Raw genomic sequence first — 17828 nt, 5'->3', positions numbered from 1 at the left:
CCACCACCTGTGCATACCTCTTGTGGGGCTAGGTGGTATAATACCACGCGGTGCCCCTGCCTCCTGAGTGAGTCTACCCAAGTCCTTCCTTGGCCCATCTGCAAAGGAGTAGGCATTACCCCAACCCCAGAGAACAAAAATCCACCTGGCTTCAGGTATCCACTGGAAGTTTTATTTCTTTAGGGTTCTATCCCAACCAGTCGCTTAAAAACCAAGTAACACAGACCTGAGGGCTGGGGGGGGTGCTGGGGACTGCACCTCCCTCCTACTCATGGTGGATAGCAGTGGGGACGAGGGAGGGGCAGGAGAGGTGGCTGAAGCAAGGCAGCAGCAGCAGTAATGGGGCCACGACGCCACAGAGCCAGCTCCATCCTCTCCCAGACCCTGGTTGGAGCCCCTATGGCTTGGGGTGGGGAGTGGGAAACCCACCCCAGGCCCTCCCTCTCCCTTCCTCAGACAGCCTCCTTTCGGGCTCAACCCATTTCTTCCGGCAGGAGACTGAGGCACACGGAGAGGAGGAAGTGGGAGAGGAGGACGCGGAAGGGGCAGGGTGGCGGCACAAATGAAGGCAGAGGTGAGAGGCGTGGGCAAGGCCACTCCACCCCCACGCCCACCCCAGAGAGGGGCGAGGAAGCCACACCATCACGCAGCATGTCGGGGGGACAAGGCGGGGTTTAAGGCTGAGGGGCCCGGGGCAGGCGGGGCCTCAGGCCTCAGTCAAAGCCATGCCAGTCGCTGTGCTCTGAGTCATATTCCAGCTCGGCGCCCACGCACTTGACACCGTCCAGCAGCATGGGCGTGCCGTGGTGTCGGTCTGCAAGGTGGGGTGCAAGTCAGTGCCATGCTGGCCCCTGGCCCCACCCATGCGGCCCACTAAGGGGACCCCTCCCCTTCCCTCAGGGATCAGCTGGAGGTGGGGACCCACCAAGGAGGTTGAGAACCCCCAAACTGGGCAAGGAGCCCTTGTTCAGCCCTGGTTCCCTGAGGACAGAAACCCTTGCAGTCGAGCTTGTGCATCCCTCCTCCAACCAGGAGCCTCATGCTCTCACCCATGACGCGGGCCTGCACCGTCACGCGCACACAGGTGCCGGTGCCACCTTCGCAGGCTAGCAGTATCTCCTCTTTGAGGACGCCCTCTTTGTGTGCTGAGTACTCGCACTTGACACTATAACCTGCCCGGGGACAGAGGCAAGTGGTCAGTACCTCCCTCAGCCTCCCGATCCTACCCCTGGCACTCACTGGCCCCTACCCACCACCATGGCGGGGGGCTACATGCTGTGTTGCCCCAAGAAAGGGGCAGGGATGGCCCTTCTGGAGCCCAGAGACCCATTCCCCCTAGCAGGGGTGCAGAGGTCTCAAAAATTTACCCATTCTTCAGTGAGCTGGACATGCCTCCAGCCTGTGGGCCACCCCAATGTGGCTCCAAGAGTGAATGAAGTAGAGTCCAATTCAGGCTTCCAAAAGAAGGTCTGGCTATTTTCTCCCAAAAGGAAGGCAGGGAGAGGCGGTGATGAGGAATGAGGGGGGTGGGGCGGGGTAGGCTTTGAGCAGATCAGATGGCAAGAGGTAAAGGCCTGAGGGGTCTCAATCCATTGAAGGACAAGGTTATGGGGAGGCTGGTGATGGGGACAGGAAACTGAAGCTGGAGCTCCATGAAACTGACACCCTAGCTTCTGCCAGCCTGGGAGCTGGGGGTGGGGCAGGACCTGAAGGGAGCCTGATAGGAACAGCAGCCTGAAATCCAAGGTCTGGGACTGGTGGGTACTAGGAGTTATCCACAAGGTGTGTGTAGCTCCAGCAGGTTTTTCTCGAGGGTTAGGGAAGCAGGAGGGAGAGCTGGAGGCTTCAAACAAGTTCCTCAGCGGCTCCCGTCTTGGTTACTGCCCCACAGAGGTAACCATCACACCATGGGCAGGTACAGGCAAGTACGAGCTCATGGACTTCTGTTCAGGGACAGGGAGCAAGGCCTGGAGTGTGGGACCTGCTGTGCTGCCACACTGCAAGCTCACAAAGAGGTGCCATGTCCCCGACTTGCTGAGCTGCCCATCCACCCTAGTTGGGGGTAAGGGAGCACCCCATGTTCTCACTCCCACTCCCTATGGGCCTGCTGGAGGAGGGGACGCACCTTCAGGGACGGGCACCACACTGAGGAGCTTGAGGTGCAGGCTGGGGACAGGTGCCTCACGGACGTCCTTGCTCAGCCTGTGCACTGGGGGCAGAGTGAAGGTAATCTCATACCTGTGCAGGATCTTCAGGAAGCCAACCTACAGCAAGAGAGGTGGGGGAGGGAGGCACCTTCACTTCCTGCTTCCCCCAGGCCCACCCAGTTGTGTCACCTATGATCCCATGGACCCCAGCACCTGCTTCCCCAGAGAGCCCAGAAAGCCCAATTCCCTCCATCACTCTAGCTGATCGACCACCCAGCCCAGTGGTCCCAGCCCTTTCACAGACCCCTTCCCTTGAGGGTCCCAGCCCTACAGCTTGGCCAGCAAGATCCTCAGCATCTGTCTCACAGGCCCCAAAGTCCTCAGTGGCTCATTTCATAGACGAGAAAATGGAAGCCACAAAATGATTGGCCAAAGGCCACATAGTGTGGCCAGGGTCAAGTCCTCCCTAGACTTCTTAACCACTCCTGCCATGCATGGCACCCAGCAAGGTACCACCCACTGCCTACAAGGAAAGGTTCAAAGTCCCACAGGTCATCCACCTGTCCCCATCACTGCCAGTATCCCAGGGTCAAGGATGCTGGTCTTCCATTCGCTCATAGGATGACACCAGGCCACAGACAGTGCGGGATGAGGGATGGGATCAAATTAGAGACACGACAGTAGACCAGCTGTGTCAGCCCAGAGCTGGACCATAGGCCTGGCACCAGCCATTGAACTGGGGCTCCTGGCTGCCCTGCTGGCACCGGATTGTGGATGCCCGCCTGCCCACTCAAAGGCTGACTATGCCCAATGGCCCATACTCACAACCCAAGCAATTTCTGTTGTTCATTCACAGTGCTTGGTGACAGCCACCCTCTGGAACAAATGCCATTCTTGGAAACTCCAGTAGTATGAAGGGTCACAAGCCAGGGTGGTTGCTAAGCAGGATGACTGGCAGGGGTGTCAGGCCAGCAGGCAAAGGGTGCATGCTGTACTCCCAGCTCACATGAGCACACAAACTCCTGCTCACAGTTACTGGGGCTGGGCAGCCCCATCCCTGGGGGCCAACTGGGACTGGCTGCAGAGAGTTTTAGCTGTTCAATGGGACCAGGTCGATATTGCTACATGACAAACCTCAGTCCATGTGCCCCCCTCATGCTCTGCTGGTAGAGGGCACACCCCTCAAGAAGGCTTTCTGGCTGTACCTGCTAACTGTGACCCTGTGACCCAGGGGTACTACTTGTAGAATTTTCCAGGGGAAATAGAGATGTGCAAAAAAATACTCTTCACTGCCTTATTTATAACAATGAAAACAAAAACAGCCGTAACACCCAGGAATAGGGAGCCAGCTAAGTCAATGATGACACATATCATGGAGCAGTAGGCAGTTGTAAAATCTCGTGGAAAATTATTTACTGACACAGGAGACAGTTCACAACAGAAACAAGCAAAAACCAGTGTGGACATGGTGATGCCAGCTTTTGTTTTTGGAAACAACGCTTTTTAAAATAAGCTGGATCCGTCACCATAGTGTTTTCAGAAAAATAAATAAATAAAATTTTAAAAAGCTGGAATAAGCTGGGCGCGGTGGCTCACGCCTGTAATCGCAGCACTTTGGGAGGCCGACAGGGGTGGATCACGAGGTCAGGAGATCGAGACCATCCTGGCCAAAAGAGTGAAACCCCGTCTCTACTAAAAATATAAAAAAATAGCTGAGCGTGGTAGCATGTGCCTATAATCCCAGCTACTCCGGAGGCTGAGGCAGGAGAATCACTTGAACCCAGGAGTTGGAGGTTGTAGTGAGCCGAGATCACGCCACTGTACTCCAGCCTGGTGACAGAGCAAGACTCCGTCTCAAAAAGAAAAAAAAAAAAAAGCTGAAATAACACACATCAGAATATTAACCATGGTTATTTTGGGATAGTATGACTGTGGGTACTTTTAAATTTCTTCACATTTTCTCTGTCTTCCAAATTTTCTCATGTCTATTAAGACATGAGTGAATTTTGCAATGAGGGGAGAGAGCTATTTTTAAGTGTTGGTTTGTTCCGTTTATTCTCTTGGGGAAGCTGTCAGCTGTAAGACAAAGAGTGGGAACTTCAGAGTTGGACAGAAATGGAGACAAAACCCACCTTTTTTGTTTGTTTGTTTGAGACGGAGTCTCTCTGTTGCCCAGACTGGAGTACACTGGCGCAATCTCAGTTCACTGCAACCTCAGCCTCCTGGGTTCAAGAAATTCTCCTGCCTCAGCCTCCCAAGTAGCTGGGACTACAGGTGTGCGCCACCACACCCGGCTAACTCTTGTATTTTTAGTAGAGATGGGTTTTGACACGTTGGCCAGACTAAACCTGGGCCCCTTTTGAGCAGCACAGCAGACCCCCCTGCAGGTCCAGCTCAATAGGCCAGACCTCCCCCGACCCAAGGGCACTCCTGTTCAACTCTGGACCCTTCATTTATTGACTGAATAAATAAGGCCTCAGTCTCAATTTTCCCCAACCCAGCTCCACCAAGCAGAAAACAGGGGGTGATAATACTACTTCAAAGAGCCTAACTCAGCCAGAGATTGGGCAAAGAAGGGTTAAAAAAGAAAGTTGCACCTTGTTATTGCTGTAATTAGCTTCACACCTGTATCACATACATACATTCTTCCATTCTCATACCAAGTCTAGGTAATGTGATTGTCTCCACTTGAGAGAAGAGAAATTCAGGTCCCAAGGTCACAGAGCCAGAACGGCTGGCCCAGACCTGAACCTGGGCCAGTGGCACCATAGCCGCGACACTGCCTTCCATTGCTATTGTCTGGGTAAAGCAGATGACAGCAATGGCTCTGCTCATCTTGATCTGGATGACATTCTTGACCTGGATGACATTCTAAATGCTCTCATCTCATTGAAATCTCACTGCCTCCCATCTGACAGATGGGGAAACCAAGGCACAGGGAAAGGCACAGACATGCCTATAAGCCCAGCTGAGAGGAAAGGGGACAGGCACCCAGAAGCCAGGCAGAGCCGGGGAGTGGGAGAAGCTGCTGATGGGGGAGGTGTGCATGTACCTTGACCAGAAAGCTGCTGTCACTCTCCTGGGTGACCATGACCACCGAGTCATGCAGCTTCTCATCAAAGTGGACGTGGCTGTGGGATCCTTCCGCATCATGGCCTGCCGCAAAGCGGATACTCCGGACTCTGGGCTTGTTGCCTAGGAAGAGTGAGAGAGGGCTCTGAGGGCTTTCCGTGTCCCCAGGAAACTCCTCCCGCTTGTCCCCTCGTCGCCCCCAAGACTGCCGTTGACATCATCCAGCTCCCACTGGCTGGGCTCTTTTCAAGGCTAGGTGGACACTGGGATCATGAGGCTTGAGGCCCCCCGAGTCTTCCCACAAAAATGCATCCCCTGAGAGGGGGTGTGGGGGGACTCAGGGACTGGCTAATATGACCCTTGCTTGAAGGGGATGGGGCTGGTGCCAGAGACAGGAAGGGACAGTCTTCCAGACTCCCACCAAGCCAGGGCAGCGTGGGGCTCAGGCCAGTCCTCTGGATACCCTGCCCAGTGCTCTCCTTCATAGTGCAAAGCCCCCCATCCCTGGGGCCTACCCCCAAGCTGTGTCAGTGCATGAGGCCCCTGCCTGCCCATCCTCATGACCCAAACCTGAAGGGGCAGGGACAGGAACAGGCTCTAGGGGATCTGCCTAGGGGTGGCAGAAACAAAGGGGATCAAAAAATACACTCAGCCCACCTAGGCAAGGCTGCAGCTGCCACTAAACCTCACTGGCCACTGGCAAGCAAGAAGAGAGAACCCAAGGAAGCTTCCAGACCCACCCCAAGACCCCCTTCCTTCCTCTGCCTAACCCACCATCAAGGTCCTCAGCTGTCTCTGAGCTGGGTCGGGTTCTCCAAGACCAGAAAGGGCAGAGGGATGGGAAAGGTAGGGTAGCCAGGAGCCGCGCTGAAGGCCTGGACTGGATGAACACTCAGGCTGGGGAGGCCGAGAGCATGGCCCTAGTCCTCTCTGACCCCTGGCCCCTAGGCCCTCCCACCAAGAGCTCTGCCCAGGGTCCTCTTAGTGGGAGGACCTGATCCAGCTTTGAGCCGGCCTCTTGGATACTCGGAGGCCCAGGGGGCCAGCCTGGCACATCCACAATCCCTGGTGAGCCCCACAGAACTAACCCTCTAATCTCACCAGATCACCCTGGCCTAAAACCCTCCCTTATCCCTTCTGGATTCTGAACGAAACTCAAATTCCCTTCCACAGCCTGCTGTGGCCCTCCCATATCACCAGACTCAGTGCTCACCACAAGCCCCATCAGCTCCCCCAACCCCCACAGTGGAAGGACAGAGACACAAGAGCACACATCTCCACAGACGAGCCTAAGGAGTCAGCAGGGCTCCACAGGGGTCCACAGGGGTCCCTGCTAGGGCTTGTATGAGCCCCAGGACCTGGTACAAACACTGACATATTCCCAATCACATTCGCACACCAACACACACGCACTCACACATGCACACACATACACAGGTGGCGCGGGCCCTACCTGCAGCAATGGCCCTCCTACCAGGGCCCACTGGAAGAGCTTGTGCAAGCCCCACCAGGCCAGGAAGGCACTTACCCTTGTTAGCCGCAGCCATGGACGCCCTCCCTGCCACGCAGCTCCTGCCGGACACCGCCACTCACACTCAGCGGCCTCCCATGCTCCAGGGACACCAGCAGGAGCCTGAAGATAGGGAGTGGGGAGGGCAGGGGTCAGGGCCACCCATGGACCCATGGTTTGGGGAGAGCAGAGGAGCTCCCTTTAGGAAGGACTCAAACTGCTACTGCTCTCAGCAGCCCAAGTGGTGTCTGTACTCTCTAGCATGGGGGCTCCTGCCCACATTCACCAAGAGCCCTCACCCCTTCGTGATACCCCAGTGACTCAGGGTTCTGCCAGCATGTGCTGAGCTACAGCTTCTAGGTGCCAAAGCAACAGCATAGGACTCCTATCCCCAGCACTCCCAGAGGCTGGCAGGAGGGGCAGCCTGGAAAGGAGGATTTTATGGGTATTTTCCAGGGACCAGTTCTGGTCTTGCTGACCCTGAAGGCTGGGCCTAGAGCTACATTATTCAGGTTGCACAAGCAATGCAGCTGGGTGAGGTCAGAGGCAACAGTGTGCTTGATGGTGGGCAAGAACAGGGGATCACATAAAAGAAACATGTTCTTAGGGCTTTCCCTCCTGGTGATCGGTCAGGGCCATGTGCAAAACAGATGCCTGTGGAGGGGGTGTGCCCCCATCTGAACCCGCCATTCAGACCCTGCCCCGAGTCTCAGGCCTGCCTCCGGCTCATCTCCCCAACGGCAGCCTCAGCACAGGGGCAGTGAGAGGCACCCCAGGAAGCCTCCAATGGGCCGAGCTGGGACTATCTGAGCATCAAAAAGAATAATGAGTGCAACTGATGGAAACAGATGGAACACATAAAAGCAGGGCATTCACAGAGATTATTAAAAAAGACGAGGGAAAGCAAAACAAACAAACCCAAGCCCTCAAAAGCCCTCATTTGTCACCACTGACGGTAGCAGTGCCCTCTTTACTCTGAAAGCTAGGGATTAAAGAGAAATAATTCGGCCTGTCTCTTGGCCTTTCTTGTGACCAAATTGCCCTGGTGGTTGACGGAAAGCTCTTCTTTCGGGAAGAATTCCTGCTAATAAATAACAAAGAAATGACCAAATGCTAAGTCATTCTGCAACCCCTAAAGAAACAAATGCTGGGCCAGGCGCGGTGGCTCAAGCCTGTAATCCCAGCACTTTGGGAGGCCAAGACAGGCAGATCACGAGGTCAGGAGATCGAGACCATCCTGGCTAACACGGTGAAACCCCATCTCTACTAAAAAATACAAAAAACTAGGCGGGCGAGGTGGCGGGCGCCTGGGGAGGCTGAGGCAGGAGAATGGTGTGAACCCGGGAGGTGGAGCTTGCAGTGAGCTGAGATCTGGCCACTGCACTCCAGCCTGGGCGACAGAGCGAGACTCCGTCTCAAAAAAAAAAGAAAAGAAACAAATGCTGGAGGCAACCAGAGCCAGTGGATGCTAAACCAGAAGGGAAGGTTGACAGGAAGCAGATACTCACAGGTGCCCAAGTGTCACTGACAGAGGACCTGGGGTGTGTGTGTGTGGTTTTTTTTTTCTTTGGTTTTGTTTTGTTTTGTTTTGTTTGAGACAGAGTTTCGCTCTTGTCACCCAGGCTGGGGTGCAATGGCACAATCTCAGCTCACTGCAACATCTGCCTCCTGGGTTCAAGCGACTCTCCTGCCTCAGTTTCCCAAGTAGCTGAGACTCATGCCTGGCTAATTTTTGTATTTTTAGTAGAGATGGAGTTTCACCATGTTGGCCAGGCTGGTCTCAAACTCCTGACCTCAAGTGATCTGCCCACTATGGCCTCCCAAGTGCTGGGATTACAGGCGTGAGCCGCCGTGCCTGGCCGAGGACCTGGTGTTTAAGAGGAATAGCACGAGTTTGCAATGGAGGGATGTGACTACTCCCAGTCACCCACTGGTCTCTCTCTCTACTTTGTGCAGGACAGCCTGTCACACTGATGCCTCCTGAAGTGAGGCAGCCCAAAGTCACAGCATCACTGACAAGGGATTCCTGCCAAAAAGGTTTAACCTGGATCTAAACCAGCCTCTAGCTTCAACTTCTTATTTGCTGAAAACACAAAGGAGAGTGGAACAAATTTAATGACTCCATGAGAAAGCAATGAGACAAGCCCAGAAGGCAGGACATTCTACAGGATGACTGACCTGTTTTTTGTTTTTGTTTTTGTTTTCAAATGTCAAGAAGAAAAATAAAACAGGGTAGGCATGGTGGCTCACACCTATAATCCCAGCAGTTTCGCAGATCACAAGGTAAGGCGTTCAAGACCAGCCTGGCCAACATAGTGAAACCCCGTCTCTACTAAAAGTACAAACATTAGCCGGGTGTCGTGGCAGGCGCCTATAGTCCCAGCTACTTGGGAGGCTGAGGCAGGAGAATCACTTGAATACAGGAGGCAGAGGTTGCAGTGAGCCGAGATCGCACCACGACACTCCAGCCTGGGCGACACAGTGAGACTCTGTCTCAAGAAAAAAAAGAAAAAGAAAAAGAAAACAAGGGAGATTGTTCTAGATAGGAAAGCGGCAAACTACAGCTGATTACGCAGCTGATGGTAGAGTTGCTGCCTGTTTTTTTGTTTTTGAGACAGGGTCTCACTCTGTCCAGCCTAGGCTGGAGTCCAGCTCACTGCTGCCTTGATCTCCCAGGCTCAAGCAATCCTCCCACCCCAGCCTCCCAAGTAGCTGAGACCACAGCCACACACCACCATGCCTGGCTAATTTTTGTAGAGACAGGGTTGCCCAGGCTGGTCTCAAATTCCAGAGCTTAAGCAATCCGCCCACCTCAGCCTCCCAAAGTGCTGGGATTACAGGCATGAGCCGCCGGGCCTGGAAAATAAAGTTTTTTGTAAATAAAGTTTTACTAATAGGCCGGGCGTGGTGGCTCAAGCCTGTAATCCCAGCACTTTGGGAGGCCGAGACGGGCGGATCACGAGGTCAGGAGATCGAGACCATCCTGGCTAACACGATGAAACCCCGTCTCTACTAAAAATACAAAAACTAGCCGGGCGAGGTGGCGGGCGCCTGTAGTCCCAGCTACTTGGGAGGCTGCGGCAGGAGAATGGCGTGAATCCGGGAGGCGGAGCTTGCAGTGAGCTGAGATCTTGCCACTGCACTCCAGCCTGGGCTACAGAGCGAGACTCCGTCTCAAAAAAAAAAAAAAAAAAAAAGTTTTACTAATAGAACACTACACTTCATTCACTTACATGTTGTCTGTTTTTGCACTAAAACAAAGCTACTTCCAAGTAGTTATGATAGAGACCATATGGCCTGCAAAGTCTAAACCATTTATGATCTGGCCCTTCAGAGCAAAGGTTTGCCAACCCCTGTTCTAGATCAACACACACTTACAGACCAAAAAAGGATAATCTTCAGGACAACTGACCTGTTTTTTTCACCACATCAGCTGCGAGAAGAAAAATAAAGTAGAGGGTGTTTCGAACTACCTATCAAAGAAGACATCTGTGGGGGCCAGGTGCTGCGGCTCATACCTATAATCCCAGCACTTTGGGAAGCCAAGGCGGGAAGCCTGAGGTCAGGAGTTTGGGACCAGCCTGGCCAACATGGCAAAACCCCATCTCTACTAAAAATACAAAAATTAGCCAGGTGTGGTGGTGTGCGCCTGTAATCCCAGCTAGTCAGGAGGCTGAGGCAGGAGAACTGCTTGAACCTGGGACACAGAGGTTGCAGTGAGCCAAGATCCCGCCACTGCACTCCAGCCTGGGTGACACAGTGAGACTCTGTCTCAAAAAAAAAAACAGGCTGGGCGCGGTGGCTCATGCCTGTAATCCCAGCACTTTGGGAGGCCAAGGCAGGCAGATCACCTGAGGTCGGGAGTTCGAAACCAGCCTGGCCAACATGGAGAAACGCTGTCTCTACTAAAAAATACAAAATTAGCAAGGCGTGGTGGTGCATGCCTGTAATCCAGCTACTCAGGAGGCTGAGGCAGGAGACCACTTGAACCCGGGAGGCGGAGGTTGTGATGAGCCAAGATCGTGCCATTGCACTCTAGCCTGGGCAAAAGGAGCAAAACTCTGTCTCAAAAAAAAAAAAGAAAAAGACATTTGGGGGATCTGGAAAATGTAAATGGCCTGGACATGAGGTGACACTAAGAAATGAGTTGACTTTGTTAGGTACGATCATGGAATTGTATTAGGTAAAGAAGTATGTCCTTATTTTTTCAGGGAAACACACTGAAGAATTTAGAGATGAGTGACACTGGCTCGTCAGTCCAGGAAAAGAAGAGGAACTACAGGGTGGCCTCATAGTCTAGGGCTGGGCCTGTGGAGGGCATGACCTCAAGGTCCCTCTGGTGCCAAGCTGCCCTGGGAGCAGGTGTGGCCTCACCTCACTCCCCACTCCTCAATGTGGGCAAAGTCAACCCATGCCCAAGCCTTGCCTCATGGGCAGGGTGTTCACAGTTTGGGTACCACCAGGAGCCCCCTCTGGCCAATGGACCAGGCCAGCAACCCCCTCTTAGAGGTGAGCTTCCAGGCCCCAGCCTAGGGTGCAGGAAGTGGAGCTATACCCACTCACCTCTGGCCAGGGTCACTGTGGGGTCGGTTGCCTCAGCCCTAGAAAGCTCTTGTCCCCAGGGAACTTGGTCTTGGAAAGCAGCCTGCCGTAACCCACCACCAACTACAGCTGCCCCCAAAGCTGTGAACTCAGAGCATATGACAAATGTCCAAGTGCAAGAGTGTGAGGCCCTCCTCCTATCCTGCAGAGGCTGCCCCAGCCACACCTCTGCAGCCAGGAGGCAGTGACAGCCCAGGGTCCACAAGGTCCCCCCATCTCCCAGGATGCTCCCTGAAGGCTCAGGTCAAACTGCACTAGTGGCTGGTGAGCAAAGGCCACAGGTCCTTTTCACAAAACACTGACCCGGTCCATGCAGGGCGCTCTCCCTGTCTTCCCCCCAACTACTGCCTGACCCGGCCCCCTGCCTTTGCCCAGGTCATCCCTTCAGCCAGAAACAATCCCATCCCTCCCAGCCACACCTTCGACAGGGTCTCAACCCCAACATTTCTTTTTTAAGGATGCATACCCTGCAAATCCCAGGACAGGACTACAGCTCTTTACGGAATCCCCTTTCTCACGTCTGGGATCGTTTGATATCCCTCTTCCTCACTTTACGAGGTTAGTGACTGTGTTTCTGTCAAACCCTGTGTCCCTGGCACTCAGCGCAGCACCAGACAGGGAGGAGCTGTGTTTGGTTTATGTTTGTTGAATGAATGATCACATCACATTTGCTTAGAGGGCCTGGCCAAGGCCCGTACTTCAGCACTAAATGATATGGTCAGAGCCAGTGACTGCACTGGGGGCTCTCAGGAAGCAGAACTCCCCACCCCGCTCTCTTACCCTACCCCTGCCCGGGGGCGCTTCCCTCGCTGGCCCCCACCAAGTGGCCTCCCACTGGCATTCCTCAGGCCTTGCTGCAATCAGCTGGTTACCTGTCCATGCCTGCTTTGAGAGGGACATGCCCCATCCCCACTGAGGGTGGGACCCACATCTCATTGCAGTGCCCAGTATTCAGTAAAGGGCAAACACTCAGGGCCTGTAACCCTCCGGACAGTGAGGACATAGAGGCAGGAAGCAAGTGACTTCAGGAAGCCATAGGAAACTGGGAAAACCAAACCTCCTTTCTCAATGGAGAACCTGCTGGTCACTGTCCCCTGGGAGCTGGACTCTTGTCCACATACAATTCCTCATCAGAAACAGGCAAAGAGGGCACTGGACCTCCCCTGCTGCAGCTGTGTCCACAGAGAACAGCTAGGCCACCACACAAACCCAAGCCTGGCCCTGCCTCCAGCCTCCTCCTGTGCTAACCAAGGCTTCACCGTGGCTCAATCCACAAGGCCCCCAGAGGCAGGAGTCCTGGTTCAAATTCAGGATCTGCCCTTGCTAGCTGCATGGGTGAGTTCTTTCACTTCTCTGTCCCTGTTTCCTAATGTGTAACACAGGAATAAGCAGTGGCCTCTTCCTCCCAGGGTTTGCTGTAACTGTGTCTGAAGCTCTGTGACAATGCACCCCCACCTCTGCAAAAGCAAACCCCCAAAGGCCTGGTTTCTAAAGCAACAGCAATTTCAGCAGCACCGTCAGAGAGGCACTTCAGGCCAATCCTGGAGGAGTCAGGAATGACCCTTAGAGTGGGCCCCAGGGATGTCAGCCTTCTTGGAAAACAGCTCAAGGGTTGAGGGGGCCTCCCTCCTCCTGCCTGCCCCTTCTCCCACTCCCACAGCAGCCAGGTCCCTAGGGAGGGTCAGAGAACAGATGCTGTGAGTTCCCAGTCCCCCTAACCAGAGGGGCTCACAAGGAAGATGTGCAGAATGAACATCCTGGAAAACTGGGAAATAACCAGGGAGGAACATGGTGCCCCTCCCCCCAGCAAAAAAAAATATTTTACCCTCCCTGCTGAGATGGGGTGTCAGCAAGCTTCCAGTCCCCAGCCCAGGGTGCAGGAAGAGGAGTTACACCCATTCACCTCTGGCCAGTATGCTCCCAACGTATGAGACCTCATTTCTCGTTCCTTCTTCAATCCCCATTCTCATTGTGGTTCAAAGTCTTTCTCTCTTGAGCCAGGAACTCCGCAACCTTCCACCCTCCCTACCTCTTCCTCTCCTACCCTAGCCTGGGGCTCAGTCCTGGCTCAAGCACTCAGTCCAGCAGAAGCACTGCGTAGCCTCCCATTAAAGCTCATGCCTGTGAAAAGAACACCCATTAAGGCCTTGAGATGGGGCCACATTGACCTGCTGACTCTCAGCACTGGACACAGCAGGGGCCACACATACTCAGAACAAGGCCTGGAAAAGCGAGGCTGGAGGTCAGAAGTTGTGGCAGCTTCACATCAACTCAGCCTTAATGTGACTTCATTTCCTTCTCCCTCCAGCGGGCCAAAGGTGCAAAGATAAGTATGGGTGTTCTCTCTCCCTCTAACAGTGAAGTGCTGGGGGTGGGGGTGGGGGAATATGGAGAAGGGACCCTCACCACCCACACCTTCCTGCCTCCCCAACAAGTGCTGCCCTTCTCTGCCCAGCATTCTCCCCTCTTTGCCCTCAGCTAGTGGGTGCTTAGCCTCCAGATGGCATGCCCCACCTAGGCCCTGCCCTGGGCCTGTGATCCAGAGGTCCCAAGAAGCAGAGGCCAGGCTGGGTCCAGGGAGTCAGCCGAGGTGAGGGTGGGAGCACACAGGATTATCTCCCAGGGACAGGGCTGCTGCCTCGTAGCTCAGGATGGATAGAATGTGGGGGGTTATCCAGCTACATTTTCCCTCCACAGAAGACCAGAATGGGAGGGAGATAGGGATGCCGCCCCGACTTTCTTCAACTCCCCGGGGCAGAAAAATGCCCTACCCCTACTTTCCAGTGCCAAGATTCAAGAAGAAAGGCAAGCGAAGACTTCCCTTTCTCAGTCCCTGCTTACTAATGGAAACATCGGTCCAGAACCTAAATCCAGTCCCTCCTCCTTCGTGCCACCGGGGGGGAGGTGGAGCCCAAGCCCCCGAGGCCCCAGGGGCCCAGGTGTAGGACCCTTTATCCTCTCCGGCAGCCATCCCTGTGGGTGTGGCACCCCCGCCACACCCCATTCTTGTCATCTCAGGGGGAGGGGGGAAATGCAATCGGACATCCCCCCCATCCAATCCATCCCTAGCTGCGAGGCAGCGGCTTTGTCCCTCGGAGATAATCCTGTGCGCTCCCCACCTTCGCTCACCTCGGCTGACGCAGGAGTCTCCGGAGCCCGCACTCCCAGACATCACTGCCCTCCTTCCTGAGGGTGCTGAGGCTCGGAGGCTCAGAGATGCTACTCCTCCAAGGTCATGCAGCGAGGCAGCGGCAATGAACAGGGTCGTGGGGAGGGTGGGGCGCTGACCCCATTACGCCCCCGCCCTCACTACCGCACTCGTGCCCCCGGACAATCGCTTCGCAGAAAACACCCCAGCTGCACCAGCTAACGGTCACTAAGCCCCGGGAACCTGACATCACTCTAGTTTAGGTGCTGGGGAGTCTTCCAGGCCCGGCCCCGACAGCGGAGCCCCCCACCCCAGCCCTGCCATCATAGCCGCTGGGGTCCCAGGCACTGACTGCTCAGGACAGGGCCGGGACCGGGAGGGGACCTCGGCGAACGGGAAGGAACCGGGAGGCAGGGAGCAGAGAGGTGGCCTCACCTTGCGGGGTGCACCCCGGGGCCGGGGAGGGCAGGGACGACCGCTGCGGGCGGCTGCAGGGGCTCAACGCCGAACACGAGGAAGGGAGCCCCGCGCGGCTGCCGCCCGCCCGTCGGCACGCCCCCGCCTCCGCCCATTGGTTGCTCTGGGGGTGGGGCAAGAGATGCTTCGGACCAATAAGCGGGCTCCAAAGAACGGCCAACTGGCGAGGGCCGCCTACGTCACGTGCAAGGGTCGATGAGGCTGCGCCCTGCGAGTCCGCGCCTGCCGGGCGAGCTCTCGCGAGGAAGGTGGGCAGGCGGCCCAACTGGGCCAGGGGCCAGAACCCGGCACGGGAAGAGGGGGAAGGAGGGCCGCGGATTGGCCCCGCCCCCGCCCCTTCCGCCTAGGGGATAGCGCCTCCAGCCTTGACGCTTGCTAGGACGCGCCTCCCTTGGGCCCTGCGTTGTCGGGAGGGCTGTCGGGCGCGTCTCGGGGCTGGGTGGAGCTCCTGAAGGTGGCCTTTCTCCCAGGGCTTCCACGCTGGCTTCGGCCATCGATACGGGCCGTGCTAGTCTCGTTCAGGAGCTGAGGAACCCTCCATCACTCCTATTTCGACCCCAGGGTTTGGACCTCTTCCCCTTCCACCCCTTCCCCTGTGTCGGAAGAAGCGCCCCCGTGCGGGCCCGAGACACGTCCCGGGAGCCCGGCCCGGCCTGGAGAAGCATCAGAACAAAGAAGGCACGCGGGCTGGGGGCTGGGAGAGCCTGTGACGCGCCCCCGGGGACCGCAGCCTCTGCTCCCGGTCTCCATGGAGGCGGTCGCCATGGCAGCGAGATGCGCCTCTTTCGGCACTGCAGGGTGGGATGTGGGCGCCTGCAATGAGCCGGGGAGCGAGAGGCGTGGCCCTCCGTTCTGCGGGGGTTCTTGCCGGTGCTCTCCGCCTGCCGGTTCGCGAACACCCCACCTATACTTCGCCCGTGGGGACGGATTCCCCAAAGTGCCCGCAGTAAGCCGTCCGGAGCACGCAGCGCCTTCCTTCCAACGGAACTAGAGGAGTGGCGGCCTGGGCGGCTGAAGGCCAGCTTCCCTTCAGCAGGGCCGGGGTCGCTGCCTTAAAGGAGCCCTCAAGTCTGCCACCCTGTGGTCGATAACCTGTCTGCTGATCTCCTGTCTGCACACTGTTGGCAAATTAATCTTTCTGAGCTCTTGTTTTCATCGCGTCCCTCTCCTGCTCCAAAGCCCTCTGGGACTGTCTCCAGTAGCGCTTCACAAACTTTAGCAGCATTTTGGGTGATTCATGTGCCCTCGCGTTTGAGAGACAGCACTTACATTGAGAGCTTTTCACATTCTGATCTCAGCCCACTCACTCCTGCCCACTCTAACCACTCCCACCCCACTACCTTTAGACCTTGTCTTGAAGGTCTAAAGTTGGCAGACGGTGGGCCCCAAGTGGCCTGTAGATGTATTTTGTTTAGCCCACATGGGGCTTTTTTAAAAAGTTCTTCCCCCTCCTGCCTCCCCCTCCTCTTTCTGGAATCAGGAATCTGGTTTCGTGGCTTCTTTTGAAATATCAAAACATCTAACGACATGGGCTCACATTCCAGCCTGGCATTACAAGCCCCGTAAGAGCACATCACTTTACCATAGTCCCCACCAATCCCTGTTTCTCATGGTTAATTACCTTCTGGGTCAGTGCAGACATTTGTGATCCCCTCTCCCTCCTTACCCAACCTTCCAACCTGGAAGGTCCTCCCCACTCTCTTATAGCCAAAATTCAAGCCCTCTTCAACAAGGATAAGGTTTGCCTATTTATTTATTTTTGAGACAGAGTGTCACTCTGTCGCCCAGGCTGGAGTTCAGTGGCACCATCTCGGCTCACTACAGCCTCCGCCCCCCTGGGTTCAAGCCATTCTTCTGCCTCAGCCTCCCAAGCAGCTGGGATTACAGGCGCTCGCCACCACACCCAGGGCTCATTTTTGTATTTTTAGTAGAGACAGGGTTTCACCATGTTGGTTAGGCTGGTCTTGAACTCCTAGCCTCAAGTGATCTGCCCGCCTCAGCCTCCCAAAGTGCTGGGATTAAAGGTGTGAGCCACCGCACCTGGCCCAACCCTGCTTTTTTCAAAAGTCTTTCTAGCCAACTCCTCAAAACCATCTCTGGTGTGGGCTCTCTCAAACACAAACTAGCTGCTAACTGCACAGCCCAGGGTTATTTCCGAATTGTCAACTCCTTTCAGCAAACATTTACTGAATGTGTCTGATGAGTAAGTTATTGTGCTAGGCTCTGTGGAGTGGAAGGCACTCACAGTTTAGTGTAGGAGGGACACCACACACAAAGAACTGTGGTCTCCTGTCCTTGCCAAATGTTCCTCACACTCCCAGGCATTGGGCAGTCTGGCCAACTGGGAGGAGTTGAAATACAGACCTGCCCGTGCCTGGGGATACTACATGCTCTCAGGGAAAGCCAAAGATGGTTCTGGAAAGCCTCCAGGAGAAAATGAGACTCTTCATGTCAGGAGGAAGTCAGGGCAGGAGTTACATGGCTGCCCCATCACTGCCCAATGTGTCTGTTTTACCACACGAGTGGTGCCCAGGCTCTGGGGCTTCCTGTGCAGAGGGCCTTACCAAAGTTAGATGGTTCTGCAAGGGAAACCACAGGCCCCTACTAAGCTCCCTGGAGATGGAGGCAAGACAAGAATTAGGAGCAACTCCAGGTTAGGAGAACAGATGGAGCACACATAAAACATCCACACACCATGAGAACCTGGTGAGTTTTAAAAACAACAACAACAGGCCGGGCGCGGTGGCTCAAGCCTGTAATCCTAGCACTTTGGGAGGCCAAGACGGGCGGATCACGAGGTCAGGAGATCGAGACCATCCTGGCTAACACGGTGAAACCCCGTCTCTACTAAAAAATACGAAAAACTAGCCGG

At 55.3% G+C, this 17828-nt stretch overlaps 1 protein-coding gene across 2 annotated transcripts; it reads right to left on the bottom strand.

The window, feature by feature from the left end:
* Positions 1–154: 154 nt before the first annotated feature.
* Positions 155–14991, bottom strand: ADISSP (adipose secreted signaling protein). 2 transcript variants are annotated; one of them, XM_001115327.4, is made up of 6 exons: positions 14915–14991; positions 6673–6852; positions 5200–5342; positions 2126–2264; positions 1050–1172; positions 155–814 (listed from the first exon to the last, which is right to left on the bottom strand). In XM_001115327.4, exons 2-6 carry the CDS (start codon positions 6764–6766, stop codon positions 714–716), a joined length of 600 nt encoding a protein of 199 aa, XP_001115327.1. In that variant the 5' UTR covers positions 6767–6852; positions 14915–14991; the 3' UTR covers positions 155–713. The 2 variants fall into 2 exon arrangements, with proteins under 2 accessions (XP_001115327.1, XP_001115283.2); XM_001115283.5 differs by having other exon boundaries at positions 6748–6852.
* Positions 14992–17828: the final 2837 nt, after the last annotated feature.

The sequence above is a fragment of the Macaca mulatta genome, chromosome 10 (genome assembly GCF_049350105.2).
Source record: "Macaca mulatta isolate MMU2019108-1 chromosome 10, T2T-MMU8v2.0, whole genome shotgun sequence".
Classification (NCBI taxonomy): Eukaryota; Metazoa; Chordata; class Mammalia; order Primates; family Cercopithecidae; genus Macaca; species Macaca mulatta.
Note: the sequence above shows the minus strand (reverse complement) of the source record. Positions and strands in the feature narration are given on the sequence as shown.